The sequence below is a fragment of the Neomonachus schauinslandi genome, chromosome 4 (assembly GCF_002201575.2).
Source record: "Neomonachus schauinslandi chromosome 4, ASM220157v2, whole genome shotgun sequence".
Classification (NCBI taxonomy): domain Eukaryota; kingdom Metazoa; phylum Chordata; class Mammalia; order Carnivora; family Phocidae; genus Neomonachus; species Neomonachus schauinslandi.
The window spans coordinates 44,582,407-44,608,183 of NC_058406.1; the positions used below are offsets into that span (position 1 = coordinate 44,582,407).

General features: G+C 35.6%; 1 protein-coding gene across 1 annotated transcript in view; it reads left to right on the forward strand.

Annotated features, from left to right (window-relative positions):
* The window catches only part of PRKAA2 (protein kinase AMP-activated catalytic subunit alpha 2), a 64,294-nt gene extending 46,958 nt beyond the window's left edge, over positions 1 to 17,336 (forward strand). The window contains exons 5-9 of the mRNA XM_021683942.2: positions 926 to 1,013; positions 2,413 to 2,637; positions 12,126 to 12,630; positions 14,060 to 14,186; positions 15,419 to 17,336. Of these exons, the coding sequence (XP_021539617.1) occupies positions 926 to 1,013; positions 2,413 to 2,637; positions 12,126 to 12,630; positions 14,060 to 14,186; positions 15,419 to 15,657 (1,184 nt within the window). The 3' untranslated portion in view covers positions 15,658 to 17,336. The remainder of the gene's footprint in view (positions 1 to 925; positions 1,014 to 2,412; positions 2,638 to 12,125; positions 12,631 to 14,059; positions 14,187 to 15,418) is intronic.
* Positions 17,337 to 25,777: the final 8,441 nt, after the last annotated feature.

Genomic DNA, 25,777 nt, shown 5'->3' on the forward strand with positions numbered 1-25,777 from the left:
AGCCGAAGGCAGACGCTTAACGACTGAGCCACCCAGGCACCCTGTAGATTATTTTTTCTATGTTGAATTAAAGCTTTCCAAATTAAAAGCTTTTGGAACATAATCTTTATAAATTGGAGCCTGATTTCTACTTAGAGATTTTTTTTTTTTTTTAAAGATTTTATTTATTTATTTGACAGAGAGAGACACAGTGAGAGAGGGAACACAAGCAGGGGGAGTGGGAGAGGGAGAAGCAGGCTTCCCACCGAGCAGGAAGCCCGATGTGGGGCTCGATCCCAGGACCCTGAGATCATGACCTGAGCCGAAGGCAGACGCTTAACGGCTGAGCCACTCAGGCGCCCCAATACTTAGAGATTTTTTTAAAAGGCTTTGAAAGCACAGGATAAAAAGTAATGGTCTCTATTTCATTCTTTCAACTGTAGAAATGGGTAAATAATATTTTGATGCTTTTATGTTTGGAAAAGTTCATACAATTTAGAATAACCTCGTATTTGTGAAGTGAATCAACATTTTCAAAAAAGATTTATTTATTTTAGAGCATGGGGGTGGGGGAAGGGCAGGGAAGAGGGGGAGAGAGAGAATCCCAAGCAGACTCCACGCTGAGCATGGAGCCCAACACGGGGCTCGATCCCAGGACCCTGAGATCATGACCTGAGCCGAAACCAAGAGTCAGGATGCTCAGCCAACAGCCACCCAGGCGTCCCAAGTGAAGGAATTTAATTCCAATCATACACGATGTGCTTTATCTTTTTTGTTAGAGTGTAAGTGCTCTGAAATGGTCTTCTAGTTTCTCAAGTGCTTTCTACTGTTTTAAAATAATTACAAAATATGATATATAGAACATTGAAGACTTGACATTTTTCTTCATGCATTTATCTACTTTTAAAAATATCTAGCACAAAGTAAATATTGCTCTTATTTTCAGGATTGTCTAATATGATGTCAGATGGTGAATTTCTGAGAACTAGTTGTGGATCTCCAAATTATGCAGCACCTGAAGTCATCTCAGGCAGGTAATAATAGATCAGTGGAGAGTAAGCTCTTTATAATCTTTTGTTCATTCTAATAACATTTAATTAAAATATATTCTATTCAGAGGATGAGATTGTTAACATAATAGGAACAAATTGTCCCTTTAATTTTTCCATTATTGAAGAGAGAATAGTTATATGAAACAATTTTTTTAAACATTTGGTTTAGATTTTGTTATGAGTATATTTAAAGAGTTCTTCCATTAAAAAAATGACTGAAACAAATCTTGATTTTCTTCATTTTGGAAAAGTACAGATAAGAGAAAGCATTTGTTAAATTCAAGCTAGTGTCGTTATTTTCTTACCAGACATAGTACTTAAATAATAATTTACATATTCTTTTATAAGATACTATATAGAGTATTATTTTATGTTTTGTCTTTAGAAGAATGAGGGTTTTCAGGGACAGTTCATGAAATTAAACTGTATAAGTAGAGATTGGAACTTACTCATTGGTATATTCAAAAAATGTTTATACAGATTGCAGTGGTAAACCAAAGATTTTTTTTATAGTGACCAATGTCTGATTTAAAAAGTTAACAGAATTCTCTGAGAGAAAATAAAGAAAAGGTATTATTGCAAGGAGCAGGTATAGGAGTTTGGATAAGCACAGCAAATGATATAAATGATGGACAGTAATTTTTTGAAATGGATTGTATTCTTTTAATTGGAATTGTAGAGATTCACTTTGTTACCTCAGACCCAGGTTTGAGTTTGTCAGTGGGGTATCAGAGGCATTTTAATACTGCAGAAAGGTCAGAGAAAAAAAGAATAATATTCCAGGGATAGGTTATGTGGAGCAAAGCTAATCTTAGTCCCATGAGCTAACCTAACAAGTGATTAGAATGAAAGTCACACTCAGGATAATGTGATACAGGACAAATAGTGTCAAAGAGATTGCGGCAGGACTAGTTTGGCACTTTAATGTTTCAAATACTCTTTAAAATAGGCATGTCAGGGATAAAAATTCAATTTTATATGCATTTTTTTTCTTGTAGTTTTGTGGTAAAAGGATTTAGCCTAAACACTATAGTATTATTTTTTCAAGTTTATGGTCATTTACTTTGATGTTTCCATAAAAAAAAAAAAATCAACCATAGTAAGTTTTATATTTTTTAATTAGCCAATTAGTAGGTTCAGTGAGTTTGTGACAAATAAAGAAAAGTACCACTTCCTCTTGGAAAACTTGAATAGTAATTGCTGAGACCGATTCTCTGTGGTGAACACGCATTGAGTGTTGGGGTGTGGCCATGGACTTCATTAAAGGCTTGCAAATCAGTATACACCAAGTCTATACCATGTGTATATAGAAGCAGGGTATACGTGGATGAGAAAAAGTGGCACTTGCATTTCAGGTTTGTGTTGTCATCTTTTTTCTTAGATTGTATGCAGGTCCTGAAGTTGATATTTGGAGCTGTGGTGTTATTTTGTATGCCCTTCTTTGTGGCACCCTCCCATTTGATGATGAGCATGTACCTACGTTATTTAAGAAGATCCGAGGGGGTGTTTTTTATATCCCAGAATATCTCAATCGTTCTGTTGCCACTCTCTTGATGCATATGCTGCAGGTTGACCCCCTGAAACGAGCGACCATCAAAGATATAAGGTGATTCTTCTTTTCATTACTGTTATGTACATTTTATAGTATTAATAGTACCACTAATTGAGTGCTTGCTTTATGTTAGACTCTGTAATAGTTACTGTATAGGAATTTTGCTTTCCTTTTTACACAAACCTGATCATGTCACTCATCTTTTAAATATTTCAGGTTGTTTCCCATACTTTTTACTTGAGGTAGCAAATCCTCTGAGGCCCTTCCTAATGAGGCTCCATTTCCTACTTCTGAGGTCTCACTCCTGCACTCACCACTGCACCCATTGGTACCAGTGCTTCAGCTACACTCAGCTTTTCCTTCTTCCTCAAACATAGCATATATTTTATGCCTTCATGTTCTAATTGATATTACTGCCTCTGATGCCATTTCTGACTTTTTTGACCTGACAGATTTCTGTTCATCCTTTAAAGTTCTGCTTACATAGGACCTCCTTTGTGAAATCAATTTGGATTCCCCTAGGCAATGTTAATTGCTTCCACTTTCGTGATTTCCACATTTGGTTTATGGTTTTATTTTTTCATTATCATTTCATATGTAGCTATTATTACTCCGTGCGTGTTTCACCAGTCCTAAATTGTAACTCCGTAAGGGTAGAGAGAGTGTCTTGCTCACCTTAGTACACACAATGCTAGATGGCCCACAAATGTAGTATATGTTGAGAAACTATTTGAATAAATTTTATACATAATACAGACTGAGTTTTATGTATTTTACATATGGTTGATGAAATAAAGCATTAAAAGTTTTGTTAAGATTTTGAATCCAAAAATAGCTGCTAGCACTGTGAAGGATTTCTTGTTATGTGAGAAACTTTGGAACTTGCAGTGGCTGGTGTTACTGTGAATATGACCTTTATATAGCACACACAAGCCACAATAATTCATTGCCTTCTACTCTTATCAGGTTATGTTTCTTAGAGGGTTTTTGTTCTTACCTAACATTTCATCAGTTATTCATTTACAAACACATTCTTTTGCCATCTTTCCAGAATCTCTCCTCTTATCTTCATAAGCCAGAATGGCTGTTTAGAGACCTATGACTCCTGGAATGTTTAAACGATGACATGGTTTTTTATGCGATTGCTGCCAAACTCTTAGACTGCAAGAAGGGGCTGATTCTTTTTGCATTTGTACACTGTTTTCTTCTCCCAGCCTTTCTTAAGCGCTACAGGCCTCATGCATAAAATAAATGTGTAATTTTAAGTTAGTACCAACTTTAGTTATGGAAATGCACTTAGCAGGAAAAAAACCTTTTGTGTTCACAGTACTTTTTTTTTCTTCTTCTTTTTTTTAATAAATAAGTTCTACACCCAACATGGGGCTTGAACTCACAACCCCGAGGTCAAGAGTCACATGTTCTACTGACCTAGCCAGCTAGGTGCCTCAGTCACTTAATTGGCTTTTCCTTAGAAAGAAAATTAGATATGCTTCCTGTGAGTTATTCATTCTTTTTTTTTTTTAAAGATTTATTTATTCATTTGAGAGAGCGAGAATGAGAGAGAGTACATGAGAGGGGGGAGGGTCAGAGGGAGAAGCAGGCTCCTTGCTGAGCAGGGAGTCCGATGCGGGACTCGATCCCGGGACTCCAGGATCATGACCTGAGCCGAAGGCAGTTGCTTAACCAACTGAGCCACCCAGGCGCCCGAGTTATTCATTCTATAATTGGAAGCCTGCATCTCCCTCTCCCTTCACCCATTTTGCCCAACCCCCCCCCCCCGGCCGCCATTGGTTCTCTATAGGTCTAACGCTGCTTTTTGTTTATTACTTTATTCATATCATTTTTTAGATTCCACCTATGAGTGAAATCATATGGTATTTATTTTCCCAAATTTATTTTACTTAGCACAGTACCCTCTAGGTCCATTCATTTTGTTGCAAATAGCACAATCTCATCTTTTCTTAAGGCTACACAGTACTCCATTGTATATGTGTACCACATGTTCCTTACCATTTGTCTGTTGATAGACACTTAGGTTGCTTACATATCTTAGCTATTGTAAATAATGCTGCAATAAACATAGGAGTGCTTATATATTTTTGAATTAGTGTTTTTGTTTTCCTCTGGGTAAATAACCAGTAGTGGAATTATTGGATCATATGGTATTTCTTTTTTAAATTTTTTGAGGAACTTCCATACTTTTTTTTCACAGTGACTATACCAATTTACATGCCCACTAGCAGTGTGGGATTCCTTTTTCTCTGCATCCTTGTCAACACTATTATTTCTTGTCTTTTTTATTTTAGCCACTCTGACTGGTATAACATGATATCTTATTGTGGTTTTTTTTTTTTTTTTTTTTTTTTTTTTTTTTTTTATATGACAGAGATAGACACAGCGAGAGAGGGAACACAAGCAGGGGGAGTGGAGGAGGGAGAAGCAGGCTTCCTGCGGAGCAGGGAGCCCGATGCGGGGCTCGATCCCAGGACCCTGGGATCATGACCTAAGCCGAAGGCAGACGCTTAACCATCTGAGCCACCCAGGCGCCCCCTTATTGTGGTTTTGATTTGCATTTCCCTGATTACAGATGTTGAGCATCTTTTCACATGTCTGTTGGCTATCTGTATGTCTTCTTTGGAAAAATGTCTATTCAGGTCCTCTGCCTGTTTTTTAATTGTTTTTTTGTTTTGTTTTTTTGTTGTTGAGTTGTGTAAATTCTTTATATATTTTGAACATTAACCCCTTATTGGATATATAATTTGCAAGTATCTTCTCCCATTTAGTAGGGTGTCTTTTTGTTTTGTTGATGGTTTCCTTCACTGTGCAAAAGCTTTTTATTTGATGTAGTCCTGATAGTTTATTTTTGCTTTTGTTCCGTTGCCTTAGGAGACATATTTAGAAAAATGTTATTACGGCTGGTGTGAGAGATATTACTGCCTGTGTTTTTCCTAGGAATTTTATGGTTTCAAATCTCATATTTAGGTCTTTAATCTTTGAGTTTATTTTTGTGTATGATGTTAGAAAATGGTCCAATTTCATTCTTTTACATATAGCTGTCCAGTTTTCCCAGCACCATTTATTGAAGAGACTATCTTTTCTTCATTGTATAATTCTTGCCTTCTTTGTCACAGATTAATTGACCATATAAACATAGGTTTATTTCTGGGCTTTCTATTCTGTTCTGTTTGTGTGTCTATTTTTGTGCCAGTACCACTGTTTTAATTATTTTAGCTTTATATTATATCTTGAAATCTGGGATTTTGATACTTCCAGCTTTATTTTTCTTTCTCAAGATTGCTTTGGCTATTTGAGGTCTTTTATAGTTCCATACAAATTTCAGGATTGTTTGTTCTAGTTCTGTGAAAAATGCTGTTAGTATTTTGATAAGGATTGCATGGAATCTGTAGATAGCTTTGGGTAGTATGGACATTTTAACAATACTAATTCTTCCAATCCATGAGCATAGTGTTTCACTTCCTTGGTCAAATTTATTCCTAGGTATTTTATCATTTCTGGTGCAGTTGTAAATGGAATTGTTTTCTTAATTTCTCTTTCTAGTACTTTGTTATTAGTGTATAGAAATGCTACTGACTTCTAGGTATCCTGCAGTTTCACTGAATTTATTCTAGTAGTTTTTTGGTGGAGCCTTTAGGATTTTTTATGTATAATGTCATGTCATCTGCAAATAGTGACAGTTTAACAGCTTCTTTACCAGTATGGTTGCCTTTTATTTCTTTTTCTTGTCTGATTGCTGTAGTTAAGACTTCCAGGACCATATTGAATAAAAGTGGTGAGGGTGGATGTCCTTGTCTTGTTCCTGATCTTAGGGGAAAAGCTCTCGGTTTTTCACCATTGAGTATGATGTTAGCTGCAGGTTTTTCATATATGGCTTTTATTATGTTGAGATATGTTCCCTCTAAACCCACTTTGTTGAGAGTTTTATCATGAATGGATGTTGAATTTCGTCAAATGCTTTTTCTGCATCTGTGAGAGGATCATATGATTTTTATTCTTTGTTTTGTTGTGGTATATTATGTTGATTCATTTGCAAATATTGAACCATCCTTGCATCTCCCTGAATAAATCCCACTTGATTGTGGTGAATGATACTTTTAATGTGTTGTTGAATGTGGTTTGCTAATATTTTGTGAGGATTTTTGCATCTTTGTTCATCCAGGGATATTGGCTGCTAGTTTTCTGTTTTTGTGGTGTCTTTGTCTGGTTTTGATATCAGAGTAATACTAGCTTTATAGAATGTATTTGGAAGCTTTCCTTCCTTATCTATTTTTTGGAATAGTTTGAGGAGAATAGGTGTTTGGTAGAATTCAACTGTGACTCCATATCATCCTGGACTTTTATTTTTTGGTTATTGATTCAGTTTTGTATGCTAATTTGGTCTGTTTAGATTTTCTATTTCTTCCTGATTTAGTTTTGAAAGATTGAATCTTTCTAGGAATTTATCCATTTCTTCTAGATTGTCTAGTTTGTTGGCATATAATTTTGGTAATATTTTCTTATAGTCCTTTGTATTTCTGTGGTGTTGATACCTCTCCTCTTTTGTTTCTGATTTTGATTCCTTTCTCTTTTTTCCGTGATCAGTCTGGCTAAGGGTTTATCAATTTTGTTTATCTTTTCAAAGAACTGGCTCTTGATTTTATTGATCTTTTTATTTTTTACTTAAGAATTTTTTTTTTAATTTAAGTAATCTCTACACCCCTTGTGAGGCTTGATCTCAGTAACCCCCAAGATCGAGTCACATGCTCTTCTTACTAGGCAAGCTAGGTGCCCCTTACTGATTTTTTTCTATTGTTTTTAAATTTTTATGTCATTTATTTCTGCTTTGATCTTTATTATTTTCTTCAACTCACCTTGGACTTTGTTCTTCTTTTTCTAGTTCCTGTATGTGCAAATGTAGGTTATTTGAGCTTTTTATTATTTCTTGAGGTAGGGCTGTATTGTTGTATATTTCCCTCTTAGAACTGCTCTTGCTGCATCTCAAAGATGTTGGATTATTGTGTTTTCATTTTCATGTGTCTCCATAACTCATTTAAGTCATTTAGTCTTAAGTACCGAAATTGAGTACCAATGGTAATAGTGATAGAAAGACTTAATTTCTGATGGCTGTGTAGTAACCCGTGGGAAATGAACTGATTTTGACTTAGGTGAACCCTCATAAACATTCTGGTTACTGCTTATCTTCATAGAGTTAATTCAGAAACTGGCTCCTGAAAACAAAAGCTGAGTATGACTTCTTAATTGGCAATTTTCTTATGGTAAAGAATTATGGTCCTTTGTGTAAATGAATGAATTAGAAATAAAAATTTAGATTATTTCCCTATTTATCATTTTTTATTTTTTTTATTTTTAAAGATTTTATTTATTTATCTGACAGAGAGATAGAGGGATAACACAAGCAGGCAGAGCAGCAGGTAGAGGGAGAGGGAGAACAGGCTTCCCGCGGAGCAGGGAGCCCATTGTGGGGCTCGATCCCAGGACCCTAGGATCATGACCTGAGCCAAAGGCAGATGCTTAACCATCTGAGCCACCCAGGTGCCCCGCTATTTATCATTTCTTAAACATTTATTTATATTATTGATATAATTCACATACCGTAATTTGTCCCTTTAAATTGTATAATTCAGTGGTTTTTAGTATATTCACAAAGTTGTACAGTCATCACCATTTTCTGATTCCCTTAAAGAAACTCTATGCGCATTAGCAGTCATTACCCATTTCCCCCTCCTTTTATCCCTTGGAAGCCAGTAATCTACTTTCTGCCTTTATGGATTTGCTTATTCTGGAAATTTCATATAAATGGAATCCTATAGCATGTAGCCTTTTGAGTCTGGCTACTTGCACACAGCATAATGTTTTCAGGGTTCATTCATGGTGTAGCATGTATAGTACTTCATTCCTTTATTCTTTAAAAATACTCCATTGTACAGATATATGGCATTTTGTTTATCCGTCCATCATTTAATGGATACTTGAGTTGTTTCCACTTTTGGGCTCTTAAGAATAATGTTGCTTTGAACATTCATGTACAAGTTTTTTATGGCCATATGTTTCCATTTCTTTTGGGCGTATGTCTTGAGTTTGTAATTCTTGTTGCTGTTCCTTTTGTTAGTGATTTTACTAAACTAATTCCACGGATTTTGTACTCTTTGTCATGGTTGGCCACTGAAATCTCTGATTAGTTAGCTTAATGGTCATCTTATTATTAGAGCTTTCCTTAAATGCCTTAATATAATAAGTCTCCCAGCCTTTGCTGAGTGACTGTGTGTGCATGTTGGAGTATGTCTTCGTTGCTCCGAAGAGAAGCTTATAACTGATTTAGTCTTCACTCCACATTAGCAGAGAGCCTCAAAGTCAGCCAGTGATTAGAAGTGAGGATCTTCTTGGGCAGGCACACAGCCCTGCATATGTGCATGGCCTTCTTGAGTCCCAGGAATATATCAAGAGTATTTCAAAGACCTCAGTGGAACTCCTATTCCCGAACTTTTCATTTTAAGGTTTTTGGTTAGCTTCTTGTTTGCTCCAACTCTTACTGCCTCTTTAGGCAGCTGGGATGTCACTGTTGCCATTGGTTGTTTTGACAAATGTCCTGGGGAGAAGGCTATTTGCAGTGAGGGAACTCTGAATCAGGTCAGAAAAAGACAAGGCCTGCCAAATGGAGATTTCCAGGGAACTTCCAGACTTGTCAAATAATGACAGTTCTCTGAGGATAGGACTTTTGGAGAATTCTGAACCTATTCTGCTCTAATTCTAAACCTATCTCCCCCTTAGTGGTTGCTAGGCTGCTGGTTTTCTGGGCTACCATGATTGTGCGACTGTTGGTCTTGTGAGACTGTTGGTTTTCAAGGCTACCATAGAAATGGGGAAAGGGAGATGGATATAGGGCAACTTAAAATGTCTCAGATCTCACTGTTGTTACTGAGATCAGCTCTTTTCTTGAGTAAATACTTCTCAGAATGTTGCAGGCTTTTGATTAATTTCCAGGGTTCTGGAAAAGTTGATTTTGGTGATTTTTGCTAGTAGTCTGAATGCTTTTATGGAAGAGTGAATTTTTGGAGTTCATTCAGAAGTGCTCAGCTTCCCTATTTGTCATTAATATTTTTAAAATGTTAGATATATAGTGTCTTCTGTTTCTGTTGAAAAAGTAATATATCACATTTTTATTACTAAGCCTTCGGTGCCTAGTATGATACAGGAAATAAACACATTAATGAATTAATGTTAGTTTTCATATTTTATGTATACGTCATTTATTTATTCTGCATTTACTTGTGTTGGGTAGTGGAATACAGCTAAGTAAGGCATGGTCCCTGTTTCAAGGAGCTCTGAGTTTGGTGGGTAAGATTAAGAAAAAAATCAACACCTGTAAGAAAGTGTGAGTGTTACAATAGAAAGATCTACTAGAAGCTGTAGAAGATTCATCTTTGTATCCTCCTCAGGGCCTGGCACACCATAATTTCTCACTTGGACTATTTCACCAGTATCATCAACATCATCATTTTTGTCTTTTCAGTTTCCATATCACAAGCAGGATGATCTTTACGGAATGCAAATTAGATCATGTCACCCCTGTCTCTGTAAAGTCTTTCAGTGATTTTCATCAAGCATAGATTCTAGTCCCAGAATCTTTCTTCTAGCCTATAGCTCTCCAAAATATTTGATAGCTTTTGCCCCTCCAACCTGTAACTCCTCCTTTCATGATAGTGGCCTCAGTCCCGTTCCTGGAATATGGCACAATTTGTTCTTGTCTGTCTTCACATACATTGTTTTTTGTGCTGGGAATACCTGTTTCCTAGCTCTTTGCTCCCACCTGACTTCTAATCAGTCTGATATCTGCTTAAATATTACTTAGTGCTTCCCTAACTACATGGCTGTCATTCTGATTTATATATTCTTATTTTACCCTGTTTTCTTCTTATAATCTTTATCACAGGATTTTCATATTTGTATATTTGAAACTATATATTTATTTTTGTGAATATTTGTTTTATCTGTATTTAGTTTAGGATATAATCTCTGTGAGGAGGAGTGTCTTTTTGCCACAGTATACCCTTAGTTAATATTCATAAGTGAGACAATCAGTCAATAGAAAGCATTCAAGCAAAATATATATTGATCTGAATTTAGCTTAGAGGGTGCCCAGTTCTACCATGTAGCAATGCTTGTGCAGTCTCGAAGGAATAGTACATGTTAGATGAAAAGGGGTGGGATGTTCTTGGATGGCAATAGTAACATCATGTGCAAAGGCCCAGAAGCGTGAGAAAATAAGATTTAGGCGACTGATTGTCAAACTTTTTGGTTTTAGTACTTCTTTACAGTCTTAAAATTGAGGATTCCAAAGAGTTGTGGGTTGGTTTTTTTTTAAAGATTTTATTTATTCGAGACATAGAGATAGAGAGCATAAGCAATGGGAGAGACAGAGGGAGAGGGAGAAGCAAGCTCCCCACTGAGCCAGGAGCCCGATGTGGGGCTCGATCCCAGGACCCTGGGATCATGACCTGAGCCGAAAGCAGATGCTTAACCATTTGAGCCACCCAGGCGCCCTAAGAATTGTGTTTTTTAATGATGGTTATATCAATATTTATCATATAAGAAATTAAAACTGAGAAACTTAAAAAAAAACACTCAATTCACTTCAAAATAGCAGTAAAGCTACTACATGTTAATCTAAATAACATATCTTTTATGAAAAATAACCCAAAAAATGGTAACGAGAGTGGTATTATTTTACATTTTCAAATTCTCTTAAGTGTTGGGCTTACTCAGAGACAGCAGCTAGGTTCTTAGTCTACTTCTTCATTCAGTCTGTTGCAATATGTTGTATTAGTTGCAATCTATGAGGAAAAGCTGACCCCACTCAAATAAGTGATTGGAAAAGGAGGAACATTTTAACAGTCTTTCAGATAGTTGTGGATATTCTTCTTTGATATTAAGCCAAAGCTTAACTTGTTAGTTACAGTATCAAATGAGAAAACATCTCGGTGTACTTTTGTACTTTATTACATTAAAATACATTGGTCTTTTTTGTGTTTTGTGGATATTTTACCCGTGTATGATTCTGTAACATCATGCATTGGTCATTTTGAAAATAACCGGGTTATTGAGTTAAAAAGATTTTCCAATTGGTGACATGTTCATTATAAAGTATTAGAAATCATGTTCATTGTTATCATTATAAAGTTATTAGAGAATCTTTAAGTAGTAGGAAGCTGTCAAACTCATGGAGGCAGGTACAAATTATATAGAATTCTAAAACTTCGCTTGAAAGGTTGAACTTTATCACTGGCAAAAAAATACTGCCAGTTGTTTAGTGACAGGCTCATTTTACTAATTTTTCAGAAAATGTCAGCCAAATACCCAAGTCTGAATAATCATAGTTATTCAAGGGTGGGGGTTAATTAACTTATCCAGGGTCACATAGAGAACAGGTCTTTCTGATTCTGTTATATTTTATTGCCCCATGTCTAAATTATTTGGGACTTGCCAAAGCATGTTCTTACAATAGTGTATTGTGGTATTTTTCCTAGAGAGCATGAATGGTTTAAACAAGATTTGCCCAGTTACTTATTTCCTGAAGACCCCTCCTATGATGCTAACGTCATTGATGATGAGGCTGTGAAAGAAGTGTGTGAAAAATTTGAGTGTACAGAATCAGAAGTAATGAACAGTTTATATAGTGGTGACCCTCAAGACCAGCTTGCAGTGGCTTATCATCTTATCATTGACAATCGGAGAATAATGAACCAAGCCAGTGAGTTCTACCTCGCCTCTAGTCCCCCAACTGGTTCTTTTATGGATGATAGTACCATGCATATTCCCCCAGGCCTGAAACCTCATCCAGAAAGGATGCCACCTCTTATAGCAGACAGCCCTAAAGCAAGATGTCCGTTGGATGCACTGAATACAACTAAGCCCAAATCTTTAGCTGTGAAAAAAGCCAAATGGCATCTTGGAATCAGAAGTCAAAGCAAACCGTATGACATTATGGCTGAAGTCTACCGAGCTATGAAGCAGCTGGATTTTGAATGGAAGGTAGGAAATTGTATATTAAGATCATTTGTAAAAGTTTGCTTTTTTGTTTTTTTGTATAGTAAGCTGCTCTGATCTACTGAGTTGAGTACTTAGGTCAATTAAAAAGTTGTTTTTGATTTAGATACAAATTTAGTGGTCTTGATGCTTCTGAATGATAAACCCCATTTTTCCATTAATATACCAGGTGCATTCAATACTAAACAAAGTTCTGAAAGCATGAAGAGTTGTTGATGCTGAGGACCTACAATATTTTTTATTTAGAGACTAGCATTCTTGGCCAAGAAACAAAGTAATCAACCTGAAATCACCTGAGAAAATAGTCCACCTATTTCCACCTGCATCATAGCAATAAAAAGTCATGTGTCTTTGAAGATGCTATGTTTTTACTTTTCTTTCTTTTCTTTTTCCCACTAGCTATAACAGCTAGGGGTCAATACAAATGATACCATCAGGACATATTTATTCAATCAACAAATACCTTTCTGTAGATTAAGAAAATCTCTTTTATTTGGCCAGTGCTTTTAATCCTTGGTTATATGTATTTTTCTTACTCTTAGTCCCCAATTTTCTTTTTTTTTTTTTTTAAATAGTGCTCAAATTCATTGCAATTCTATTTGAGTATATGTGGGAGGAAAAGCATTTTTTTCATTTCAGATATCCTTTCATTCTTGTTCCTTTCTTGAGGACTATGAATGTATTTTTAAAGGAGGAATTTTTAAAAATGTTCAAATATACCCTATATATATTCATTTGACATGTTTGAAACATCTGTCATTTCCATTTTATTTGCACATGAAATGAATAAACAAGATAATAGTTCCTTAAAACCATTTAAAAACCAGATCCCCCTTTGCTTAAGCAATTTAGTTAAGAGAGACACTCATATCTTTAAAATTACATACAGAAAAGAATTTGGAACTCATTTGATAGATGTTTTGAAAACCCAGAATCATCTTTATCAGAGCTGCAGTTTTCTTCTCTTCAAAAGGCAAATAGTACTTCTTCACAGGATTATTGGGATACATAAATTTTGTGACAGTACCTGTTTATACTGCCTAATGCAAACCATTAACATGTTAGTTCTCTTTTATTCCTCCTACTCCATATTAATAGGTAAAGGTATTCAAGTTGAGGCTGGGTGACCGGAATTATTGTTGACATTTTAGAGCAGAGGCATAGCTAGAATGAAGGCTAGACTGTATATAATCTCTGAGTTCCCTTTAAATTTCTATTGATCTGCACAGACAATACTATTAGTGGAGATTAAATAAATACTAAACTGTCATGTAATATGAAAAGATCATTCAGGAATTCCTTCTCTACCCCACCTCTGTCCATTATTTCTTTTGATATTCTTTGCAATAAAATAAGGGAGATTGTGCAGTTTGTTTTTTTAACATTTTTCCTTAAAAAAGATTTCACATTTTAGGTAGTGAATGCATACCATCTTCGTGTAAGAAGAAAAAATCCAGTGACTGGCAATTATGTGAAAATGAGCTTACAACTTTACCTGGTTGACAATAGAAGCTATCTTTTGGACTTTAAAAGCATTGATGGTAAGGAAGCTATGCAGGCATGAGCTCTGAGAAGATAAAACTTGGCCCTAGTTGACAAGATGTTAAATCATCTCAAAGACATGGTGGGTAGGTCTTCTATACTGGTTTTTAAGTAATCTAGAGTTAATTAAAAATGCAAGTGAAATGAAAAGGATTGAAGATGTGGACTATCTCTAACCCAGCACCTCTCCAAAAGATGTGCCTCCTTGGCATAAAAAACTCACTTGAAGTGTTGGCTGTGGAGCAAAAGTAAGGAATAACAGGGAGGCAATTTTAAAATTGCCTGATGTTAAGTTCTTTGTCACATTTCTTCATTCATATTTTATTATTGTTAGGATTGTAATATCTAAACTTCTCCAGAAGTTCATATCAACTTCCCTCATCCTGGTTGGCCAAATGAACCTCTCCTTGTATTCAGGTTGGATTTTGATGCCCCAGCCATTCAGGAGACGAAGGAGTCAGGGAGGTGTGGGTTATGTCTAAGTATTTAGTGGGTACCAGAAGTCAAACTCTCATGAACCAAATATGCTTGTTCAGTTCAGAGGCCCAAGTGGGATAAAAACAGTAAACCAGGGGTCAGGTGCTGGATAGAACCAGAGAACTGAGGTTCAGAGTTAGGGAAGTTGTTTTCAATAGAACTGTTAAATTTTATTCTTGAGCTACCATTGGCTGTCATCAGAATTACCATCATCAGAATTACCTAGAATTCTTATTAAAATGCAGATTGTTGGGAACTACCCCCAGATCTACCAAGTCAGAATTTATTTCTAGAGGTGAGTCCTGGGAAACTGGAAATCTTTATTTTTAACAAGATTTTCCTCGCCCCATTCCCAGGCAATGTGTACTGAAGGTTCAGAACCACTGTATAATGGTAACTTTTATTTTTATTTTATGATATTTTTTGTTAATATGCTGCAAGAAAATAATCCTTCAGGGATCTGCTTTCTTCAAATGGGATATCAGTTTTGATTTCAAGGCTGATGCCAAATACTGTGTTGAGAAGGATTTAGGGGTGACATTTTGACTGTTAGTGTTGTGGTTGATGAGTGATGTCTGTTATGATTGTGGGAGGAAAGGGGTATTGCCACCCCTGCTCTTAAAACTCTGAAACATGACATCCGTGAAGTTGCCCTTGTTCAGATATGTTTACTCAGTTTTCTGAATGTAGCATCTTCATAGGACTTGGGCAAATATACCTTTCATATAAATTGCTCTTCTTTCATCCATTTCAGATGAGGTGGTGGAGCAGAGGTCGGGTTCTTCAACACCTCAGCGTTCCTGTTCTGCTGCTGGCTTACATAGACCAAGATCAAGTTTTGATTGTGTAACAGCGGAGAGCCATTCACTTCCTGGCTCTCTCCCTGGCTCTTTGACCGGAAGCACATTGTCTTCAGTTCCACCCCGCCTAGGCAGTCACACCATGGATTTTTTTGAAATGTGTGCCAGTCTGATCACTACTTTAGCCCATTGATGATGTTTCTCTAGTTTCTGTCTTTCTGTTATTACACTGTGAAAATCAGATAGATTCTTAAAATTATTATTTTACTTATGGATATCATATACTCTGGAATACTGATGGAGAGTCATGAATATTTCCAGGGGACACTCAGTGCCATTGAAATTACTGAAAAAAAAAAAGTCTGACATTTTATTTACCTGTAGACATCTGTAATTCTATTTTGCCTATGATAAATTCATAGAGGCAGTATCTTTAATTGGTGAACATTGATGAAGATTATTGTTACTTTAAAATTGTGAGTTCACTACAGATGATTAATACACCTTCACTGGTGAATCCTCTCATCACAGGGTGGTTTGGCAACACCTCTTTGCTTTACTATTTAATGTAGGTAAATCTACTTTATTTCCTAAAGTTCAGCAGGCATTAAGCTGTGTTTATGCACCCAGTTCACTTGCACAAGATAAAAAAAAATAATAATAATAACACAGCCATTAATAAGATGATATTTAAATGTTGAAGCCTTAGAGGCTGGCCCCCAAAATTTCAGAAGCCAAGTTCTAGTAGTTTTAGCTTTTGCAAATACTGCCTAGTGTTTAATAGAAGGGCTGTGGTCCTGAAACAGGTAACTGGTTTCCAGGTTCCTTAAAAACATCTTACAACCAGCTAGAGGTTTTATTTCGAGATTTCCTTGAATAACATTTATCTGAAGAGTTTTCAGTGTTCTACTCAGTATTGGAACATCTGGAATTGTAACAATTTTTGTGTTTTTCATAAACTTAACATTTTTTTAAAAACTTAACATCATTTTAAAATATGCCTTCAAAACTACCTTTCTCAAATTCTTTTTGGCTCTATTTATTTTTGTATTTTACCAAGCATGATAAAATAGTTAAATGAAACAAAGCAAAATATCAACGGTCCCTTAAAAGAGAACTCTTACCTTTGATTTAATGTATGTGGTGGTGGGGAGTGTGTGCGTATGTCACCCTGCATCCCACAATGCTAATTCCTCATCTAAAGTTCAAGTTTGTTATCACAGCCACCCCTCTCCCTCACCTTCCCACTACCATTTACTTTGTTGTTTAATCCTTGGTGGCTGATTGACTTAGCTTTTAAATCTTTTCTGGTTCCCTTTCTTTGTTCTATATCTTGGTTGCTAGCCATCCAGTTTGAAAACACTGTTTTGGCCTTAAGGGCTTTTGTGTATTTCCAAAGCTTGTTAGGCTGTGATCTTCACTGTTGAGGCTGTTAGGATAGGGAAGCCTTAAACCTTTAAAAAAAAAAAATCTCTCTTGAATAAATGTATGTGGTGTTTACATATATACATATATGTATTCACACACCAGTGCTTTTAAAGGAAAACCAAACAGTTTCTTTGTTTTGCTTTGTGCAGGTTTTTTTTTTTTTAAAGATTAAAAAGAAACCTGTATACAGCAGAGTAGATAATAGCTCACTGCTTATATTGTTTTAATGAAAGTATTTAATTTTTAAATTATGTGTAATTTATCTAATTTGTATTTATTAATGTTTAATATGTTGTAATTAACACTCTCATTCACCTGACTTACCCTAGAAAAGATTAAGCTCTTGGAAACAGGTTTCTCTTTGCCAAAAATAATGTTTTCTACCAAGAAGTGAATGAAAATCTTTGGCCAAGTTTCTCTTATGTTTATGGAAGATAAGCATATCTATCTTTAAGTAGTTTTGAGTCAGGAGTTTGCAGTGTGTCACATCATATTGGTTTATAGAACTTTTTAAAAATTGTGTTAAGTAACTTTTAAGTCTGACTTCTTAATATCAAAAGGAATCTTTGCCAATTTGGGAAAAAGGGTGGGTTTGCATTAAACTGTTTTAAGTTTAAACCTTTGAAAGATTGCCATCTAGTGGCACCAAAGGGTACTTTTTGTGATTGTTTTTTATAGGGATAAGCAGTCCGGCTGTGCATTATAGATAGGGCATAATTTTGACCTCTCCAAACGTGTAAATACCTCTTTTGGGAAAAACAGGGCCACCTCATAATATTTGCTTGACTATGATTGACCTTATAAATAGGAATTAATCTGATGATTCCTTATCCCCAATGACAAAATCCCTAACAATTTTGAAGGTGGAGAAATAGCAGCAAGGAATACAGTGGCATTTTAGCTTTGTTAGTCGAATAAATCAGATATTAAAAACTTATTCATAACAAAATTACTTTATATTGGTGATTATCATGTTTATTGAGAATTAAAAATATTATATACTGTTTTCTCATTCTTGCCAGTATTTGTGAATATCTACATTTTGATGGTTATCTGTTGAATTTTAGGAGAACCAGGGTTGCAGTTTTGGTTCTTGCATGCTTATGTTTTTAAAGCATAGCTACTCTGAATCTAGAAGGCATAGTAAATTGCTTTATACAGAGAAGATTTCAGGAGGCTCAGTCCAGCATAATAGGGGTTGGAACATTGTCATAGGAGGTTTTTGTTGCTAATGGGCAGAAAGAGGGAAAGAATCAATTGCTAAATTCACACATTTCAGTCTTGTAAGTTGGTTAATTGTGGATGTGGTATGTGGTTGTTAGATCTTGGGTGGGAAGAATTTCTTCAAGTTAAGATTTTGGAGGAGAGCTTCTATTACTAGGTTATAAAGACTTAGCTACATCATGGAAATGGACTCCATATGGTTCTATAATAGCATTTCCCACACTGTATCCCTGAGGTGCCCTGCTGAAAAACGAGTCCATTGAACAAGTTTGGAAAATGTTATATGCCATACTCCTGCTTGAGGATGACAATGAATATGAGCATTAAAGACTTTGAAAAGTCCTTCAGTGAAAAAAAGAAAACTTTAACCCTGCTTTGCCCAAATTAATTTAACTACTTTTAAGCTTAATATCCCATGGGAAAAGGCAAATTTGGAAAATACTATTTTAGGAAAATTATTGTCCCAGGTTGCTATAATTAGTTATATATGTAATACATATATTACATATATAATAATACATATGTAATTATATAATTATAATTAACATAGGAAAGAAGAGAATTAAGATACCTTTTCTCCTTATCAGTTGTTGGAGAAAATATGGTTCAGAATCAGAAAAATTTCATTTTAACTGTGGACATACTCATTTTGAGCAAATGCTGGACTAAACAGAATTTCGTATGGCCGTGATGTGTTTCATAGCACCTTGATTTTCTTAATCAGGTTGTGGTATTGTTTGGGAGCAAAATTTGTGTTTAATGGATAGCTGAAAAACCTTAAACCAGATTACTTGTAAAAAAGGCCTGAGAAACTAGTGACTAATGCTTATGGCTCTGCGGCTCTGTGGGCAATGAGCCTATGACATTGATTCTCACTTTCAAAATGTATAGTCAGTGATCATTTTCTAAGTACAGGACACCATACTTAGATCTAATTCCTGTAATCTTTAATGTAGGAACAGATAACATATTGAATAGGGAGGTAGGCAAACTATTTCAAGTCAGGTTTTTGTTTTGATCAACAAACTTTTGGCACACTTTTGTAACCTCAAGTGTTTGCACTCCTTAATATTAGCCGTCTATACTAGGAGCCTAAATTAATCGGAAGTACCAGTATTTCTCTGTCAGGGAACTGGCTATATGTTTTACAGACAATTCTCCATTTTCTGCAAATAGGGTTCCCATGACAGTTACGTAATTGTGGGCTTGCTTTTTCTTATTCTGTAGCCAGTTTGTACTCAGGGAACATAAATTGTTTTTTTTATATTAGAAGAGACATAATTGAGAAAATAATCATAGACAACTGTTACAGGTTTTTTGACTATTTGAATTTATCTCTAGCATCTATTAATGTGCAGTATACTGAGTTAATATAAGCACTGTACCTTCCATTTATAAAATATAAAAGCTTAGAATGTGCCTGCCACAGACACAGTATCTTTGTCTATTCATTGGTTAATAATTTAAATCCTGTTACTGGCTGTGAAATCCCAATATCTAAATGCTAACCATGTTCACAGTTTTGTCTGGTTTTGTTTTTAAAGAACTCCACCTTTTCAGTCTGGCATTTCTTTACCTGGTCATTCTGTCACTCTGTGACCTTTTAAATAGGGAAGGTAATTTATTTTAATAATAGTTCTCAGAGGCTCTATTAGAAATTCTGGATGAGGGATATGTGCAATTGGTTAGTAAGTCACACCTATGTTGGACCTCAGTTAGTAACCTCTAAAGTGGGAGAAATAGTCTAAAAGGCCTCCGAGGTACCTTTGAACTTTAAAGTTCTGTCTTTGCTTTTTTTGTATGATTTGTATTAGTGTTCACTTTTTATATATTTAGAGATTTTATACTAGTGTGAATGTTCTGTATTTGGTGAGGCATTTTAAAGGTATATACTTGAAAAAAAATTTAAATACAGCTGTCCTCTGGAATATAAATGGCAAAAATCATCCAGAAAACCAAACACATTAAAACATGTGCACTTGGCATAAGCAAAATATTACTAACTTGAAGTATTGGAAGTGTTCCATACATTTTATAGTGATTTTTAGATCCAGAGACCATATCTATTAACTTAGTTAATACACTACAGTAACCTTGTGAGGTATAACCATTTTCCAGTTGAGGAAGCAGGACCCCAAAGCTCTTCATAAAGCTTTAATGCCATACAAGTATTCAGCGATGATCACTGCTTTTTCTACGCCACCTTCCTCTAGGGGAGAACAGTCTGAATCACCGAAACATCTGAGTAGTTAGGTAATAAAGATAAACACAGATGTATTGCTTTCAAGTCTTAGAGTGACATAATGTAGTCTTAACTGAATATTTCTTAGTTTAATTATTTGAACCGGTTGATTGTACGAAATAAAATTATCTGAAGTATTTATGATTAGCATACTGATATATTTATAAGTACTTCTGAGTTATTGAGGGTGCTTATAAAATACTGAAGAAACTTTTAGGCATGATTCTTCCTTTAATTTTATTTACATGATCCTTGTAGCATAGTCTTTTATAAAAAGTAAAACTAGCCCCAGCCCCTGTCTTAAATTATCATAGTTTTTGACTGTTATCTGAAATAGGCTTATCTAAATTTCATATGCAGATTGATGATTTTTCATTTTGTATGGGTATTTAGAAGTTAAACACTGTTTTCATAGAGCATATCTCTGTTCACAAACTACCTATTATTGGCTTGATAGTCTCCCAAATCTTACAGAACTTTGAAATGTAATTTGTTTGATGAGCTTTAAAAAATGATATGTTATGGACGCCTGGGTGGCTCAGTTGGTTAAGCGACTGCCTTCGGCTCAGGTCGTGATCCTGGAGTCCCAGGATCGAGTTCCGCATCGGGCTCCCTGCTCGGCAGGGAGTCTGCTTCTCCCTCTGACCCTCCCCCCTCTCATGCTCTATCTCATTCTCTCTCTCAAATAAATAAATAAAATCTTTAAAAAAAAATGATATGTTACTTAAACAAGTTGCAGGCATCCTTACTAGCCTTTCCACATATAATCTTGATGGATCTGATGCCACTGTACAGTAATAGCATAAAGAACAGGACTCACAGTCTAGACTGGATTGAGTTTTAATTAAACTTTTTCAGCCATAACCTGATAAGAATCAGGCCGGGTCTAGAAGTTACCAGACCGTGGGCCTGTATCAACGTAGCGAGGCAGTGTTCGTGTTTACTGCCACCCTTGCAGAGCAGTGCCAGTGTGTAAGCCATGACTGTGATGGGACTCTGGGTAACTATTCTTTATATCCAAAGCAGTTTAGATTTTATGGAAGTAGCTCGTGATTATTTGGACAAGCAAGGTAGGTAAATTTCAATTACATTTAAAGTGCAATTAAGGAAACCCCGGAGTAGTGTGTTCTTTCCAGGAAAAAAAGCTTAAGTATTTGTAGGAATATCCTAGCATGAAAACTTTTCTGAACATACACAGAGTTTTGACAAGGTTAACTACTTTGTGTTGACTTAAAATTTCAAGGAGGAATAGGAATGTTCTAGCCAAGGAGAACTACATAGTTTTTTGCTGCTTATAAGCATTATTTCTCACAGCTCAAAATCCCTTTTAAGTTAGTTTTGTTACAAAGAAAGGCCATTCTTCTAGACGGATAACATTTTCCTGAATGGGAAAAACAAAAACAAAAAACAAATAGATCCATTGCTCTAAACAAAACACCTTAATTGTGCCTTCTCAAATTATAGGAATACTAATAATTAGTCAAAAATGTGTCTGAAGTCATTTTTCTAATTGCTCTCATTTTTCCTTAGTTCTGCCCTCCACAAATGGTTACATTGTTTGCTTTTGCCTGTTTGCTTTTCAGGCTCCTTTGGACATACCTCACCCTAACACTGTCAGAAACTGTTCACTGGATGTATTTTTCTTTTCCTTTTATGTTGCTTCACTTTTTAAGTCACTTTGGTGAAATTTTAGTTGCTTTCTCATGTTTTTAAAATGAATGCAGTGATTAACAGTCTTTACATTTCAACTCTTTAAAATGTTTGTAAAGGCAAGAAATAATGCAGAGCAAAGAACAAAAATCTAACTTGGCATGTGATTCTCAGTTTGGTTGGATTTCCTCATCTACAAAATGTGGACGATAACCTACCTCACAGATGTGTGTGAGTAACCGTTTGAAGGCTCTCACTTAAATACAGGGTTTATCATCATATTTAAGGTAAATCCCTTCCTTTTTTTAATAGAAATCTTTGATACTGATAGGATGAATATCTTGATTTTAGGTAAGTCTCATGCAGTAAGAATATAGTGGTAAAAACGTTTTGAAACCATAGTTTCACAAATTATGGTATTCTTACTTTAATGACTTAAAATTTCTTGAAAATATCAAATATTCACATTTGAACTTGTCTTTTGTGGCAACAAATATTCAGAACTTCTTAAAATGTTGGCTGAAGCTGCCTTAATGTACCAAAATACAGCTTTCTCTCAAGACTGTTCACAAATATCTGGTTGTACAGTGTTTTGTGTGTTTAATGTAAAATTGTTAGAGAACTGTGAACTCTAAGCAGAGTAATCTAAATATTGTTTTAAGAAGAATGCCTGTGTTCTTTGTCATGTATGCTTAAATATCATACAGTGAATTTTGAGTTCAACAAATAAAACTGAAAGTTGATAGCCATTAGGTTATGGCCATGACAATCATAAGAAAATGTAAGATTGGATATTAATTAGTCAAAAAATTTTCAAGAATATCCTGCGTTCATTTTTTCTTAGCCTATTTTTGAAAAAGAAGAAAATATCCCATAGACTGATATATTCACCTGTCAAAGCACTTGGTACATATCTATTAAAATCTTTTTAAAACTTTTGAAATTAGGATCACTTTTTATAATTTATTTCAGGAAAAAGGAAAAAAGCCCTGACTTCGAATGCTTTTGTGTTTTAATAACCATAGATTCAAATTTCAGTTTTGTTTGTTATGTATTTTTTGTGGGTGTTAAATGATTGGTGGGAAGGCTCTGTCTTCCAGTAACCACATGGTAAAGATGTCATCTTGAACTACACAGCATTTCATAGTTACAGGTTCTCGCTGATTAATATTTGCACTGTGCGTACTCATAGGTAACAAACACAAAAGAGAAAAGCAGCTTGATTGCTTATAAGCTTTTTTCACAAAATCAAATTAAAGTCTCTGGTTAATGTGAAAGCTATTTTTGTTTCTGCTTAGTCATTAAGATAATATTCTACATGTCAATAGTTACAGAGAAAGCTTTTGTAGAAAATGATTGCCTAAGATTCCTTGAAGAATTCATACCACTTTGTCATACGTTGTAGTTTCTAACTTTAGCCATTGTATTTTCTATTGATGCTATAACAGATTACTACAAACTTAGTGACTTAACACAAATTTATTATCTTAGAGTTCTGTAAGTCAGAAGTTCGGTGTTGATTCTTCACGTCACACAAGGCTGAAAACCAAATCACTGGTAGGGTAGGGCTCTAGGGAGTAGTCTGTTTCAAGGCTCTTTCAGGTTATCGGCTGAATTTAGTTCCATGCTGCTGTGGGATTGAAGTCCCATTTCTTTTGTGGCTCTTGGCTAGGGATCATTTACAGCTTCTAGAGGCCACCATCGTTCCCAGGCCTGTGGCTTCCTTCATCCTCAAGGCCAGCAACAGGGGACTCACGCTTTGAATCTCTCCTGCCTCTTTTGTCACTACATTTCTCTGACTGGGTGGCTGACTCTTCTGCTTTCCTCTTCTGATTTTAAGGGCCCCTGTGATTAAATTGGGCTCACCTGGATAATCTCTTGGTTTTAAGGCTAGCAACCTTAATTTCATCTGTAAAGTCCCATTTGCCAAGTCACATGTTTACAAGAATAACACCAGGGCATAAAGATCACAGAGGAAAAAAATCTGTTTCCCGTAGCCATAGAATAGGAAGGAAAAAGACCTCAGACTAGCAGTAGAAAGTCACACCAAAGGCTGCCTAGCCTAGAGAATGAACAATGTAGATGTGAGCCTATGTACCATTCTTATCTAAATGAAACTTATCTAAAAAACATTGTTACTCTAACCCTCATTAAAACATATATAAGTAAAGATTTCAATTTGCTTTATGCAAACTTTAAAGAGATTTGTTATTAGTTAAAATATTTTTCCTTTATTTCCTAAATTGCATGGGTATGGGTGCTTACTGTGGGGAAATTCGAAAAGAAAACGGATGCTGGAAGAAACTGAAGAAAATATCATCCCTACCCTTTTACCCCAAAACAAGCACTTCCTAGGAATGCTGTTATATTTTCATTGTTTTTTCTTCCTGTTTTTTCCCTTAGCATCTATGTTTTATTTTTTTTTTTTAAAGATTTTATTTATTTGACAGAGAGAGCGTGCACACACAAGCAGGGGGAGCAGCAGAGGGAGAAGCAGGCTTCCTGCTGAACAGAGAGCCTGATGTGGGCCTCAATCCCAGGGTCCTGGGGTCATGAACTGAAGGCAGAGAGACGCTTAAATGACTGAGCCACCCAGGCACCCCGACATTCTGTCTCTTTACCACTTCTAGTGGGGCTCCTATACTAGATAGTTCTACTGCTGCTGTCTTAAATTAAGGCCTTTTGCCTAGAATATTGGAAAAATAGTCTCTTCAGTGTATCAGCCATATTGCTGTGACAGTTTTTCTTCCTTCCTCTTTAAACATCTGACACTGTTTTCCTCCTTAAGACCTTTGAATGGCTCCTCACTCTAAGGAAAAAGCCCAAGTGAATTCTGTCATATTCTAGTTGCAGCTACCCCATTGCAGCTCTTGCCATCTCCTACCAGACACAGCATGGATTTTCCACCTGTATGTGCACCTTGTCCAGCAAACATACTTGTATGTGAAGACTAAATTTCAATGTCACTTTATCTGTAAAACATGTCTTAATCTTCTAGGCATTTCATTCATATTCTTGTTCACTATCATTGTTATTTATAATTTTCTACCTATTTTCCTCTCTGAACTCTATGAATACTTTTTTTTAAAGTTTTTGTTCACCCTGTGCTCATCATGACAAGTGCACTCTTTAATCCCCATCACCTATTTCACCCATCCCCCCACCCACCTCCCCGCTGGTAACCATGAGTTTTTTCTCTATAGTTGAGAGTCTGTTTCTTGGTTTGTCTCTTTTTTTCCCCTTCGCTCATTTGTTTCTTAAATTCCACATATGAGTGAAATCATACGATACTTGTCTTTCTCGGATTTGGTTCACTTGGCATTATACTCTGTAGAATTATACATGTCATTGCAGATGGTAAGATTTCATTCTTTTTTATGGCTGAGTAATATTCCACCACACACCCACACACACCCATGCACACACAGACACACACCCACCCCACATCTTCTTTATCCAGTCATCAGTTGATGGACATTGATGGACATTTGGGCTGCTTCCATAATTTGGCTATTGGGTGCATGTATCCCTTTGAATAGATGTTTTTGTATTTGAGTAAATACCCAGTAGTGGGATTGCTGGGTAATATGGTAATTCTATTTTGAACTTTTTGAGGAAACTTCATATGGTTTTCCACAGTGGCTGCACCAGTTTGCATTCCCACCAACAGTGCATAGGGTTCCTTTTTCTCTACATCCTCACCAACACCTGTTGTTTCTTGTGTTGTTGATTTTAGCTATTCTGACAGGTGTGAAGTGATAGCTCATTG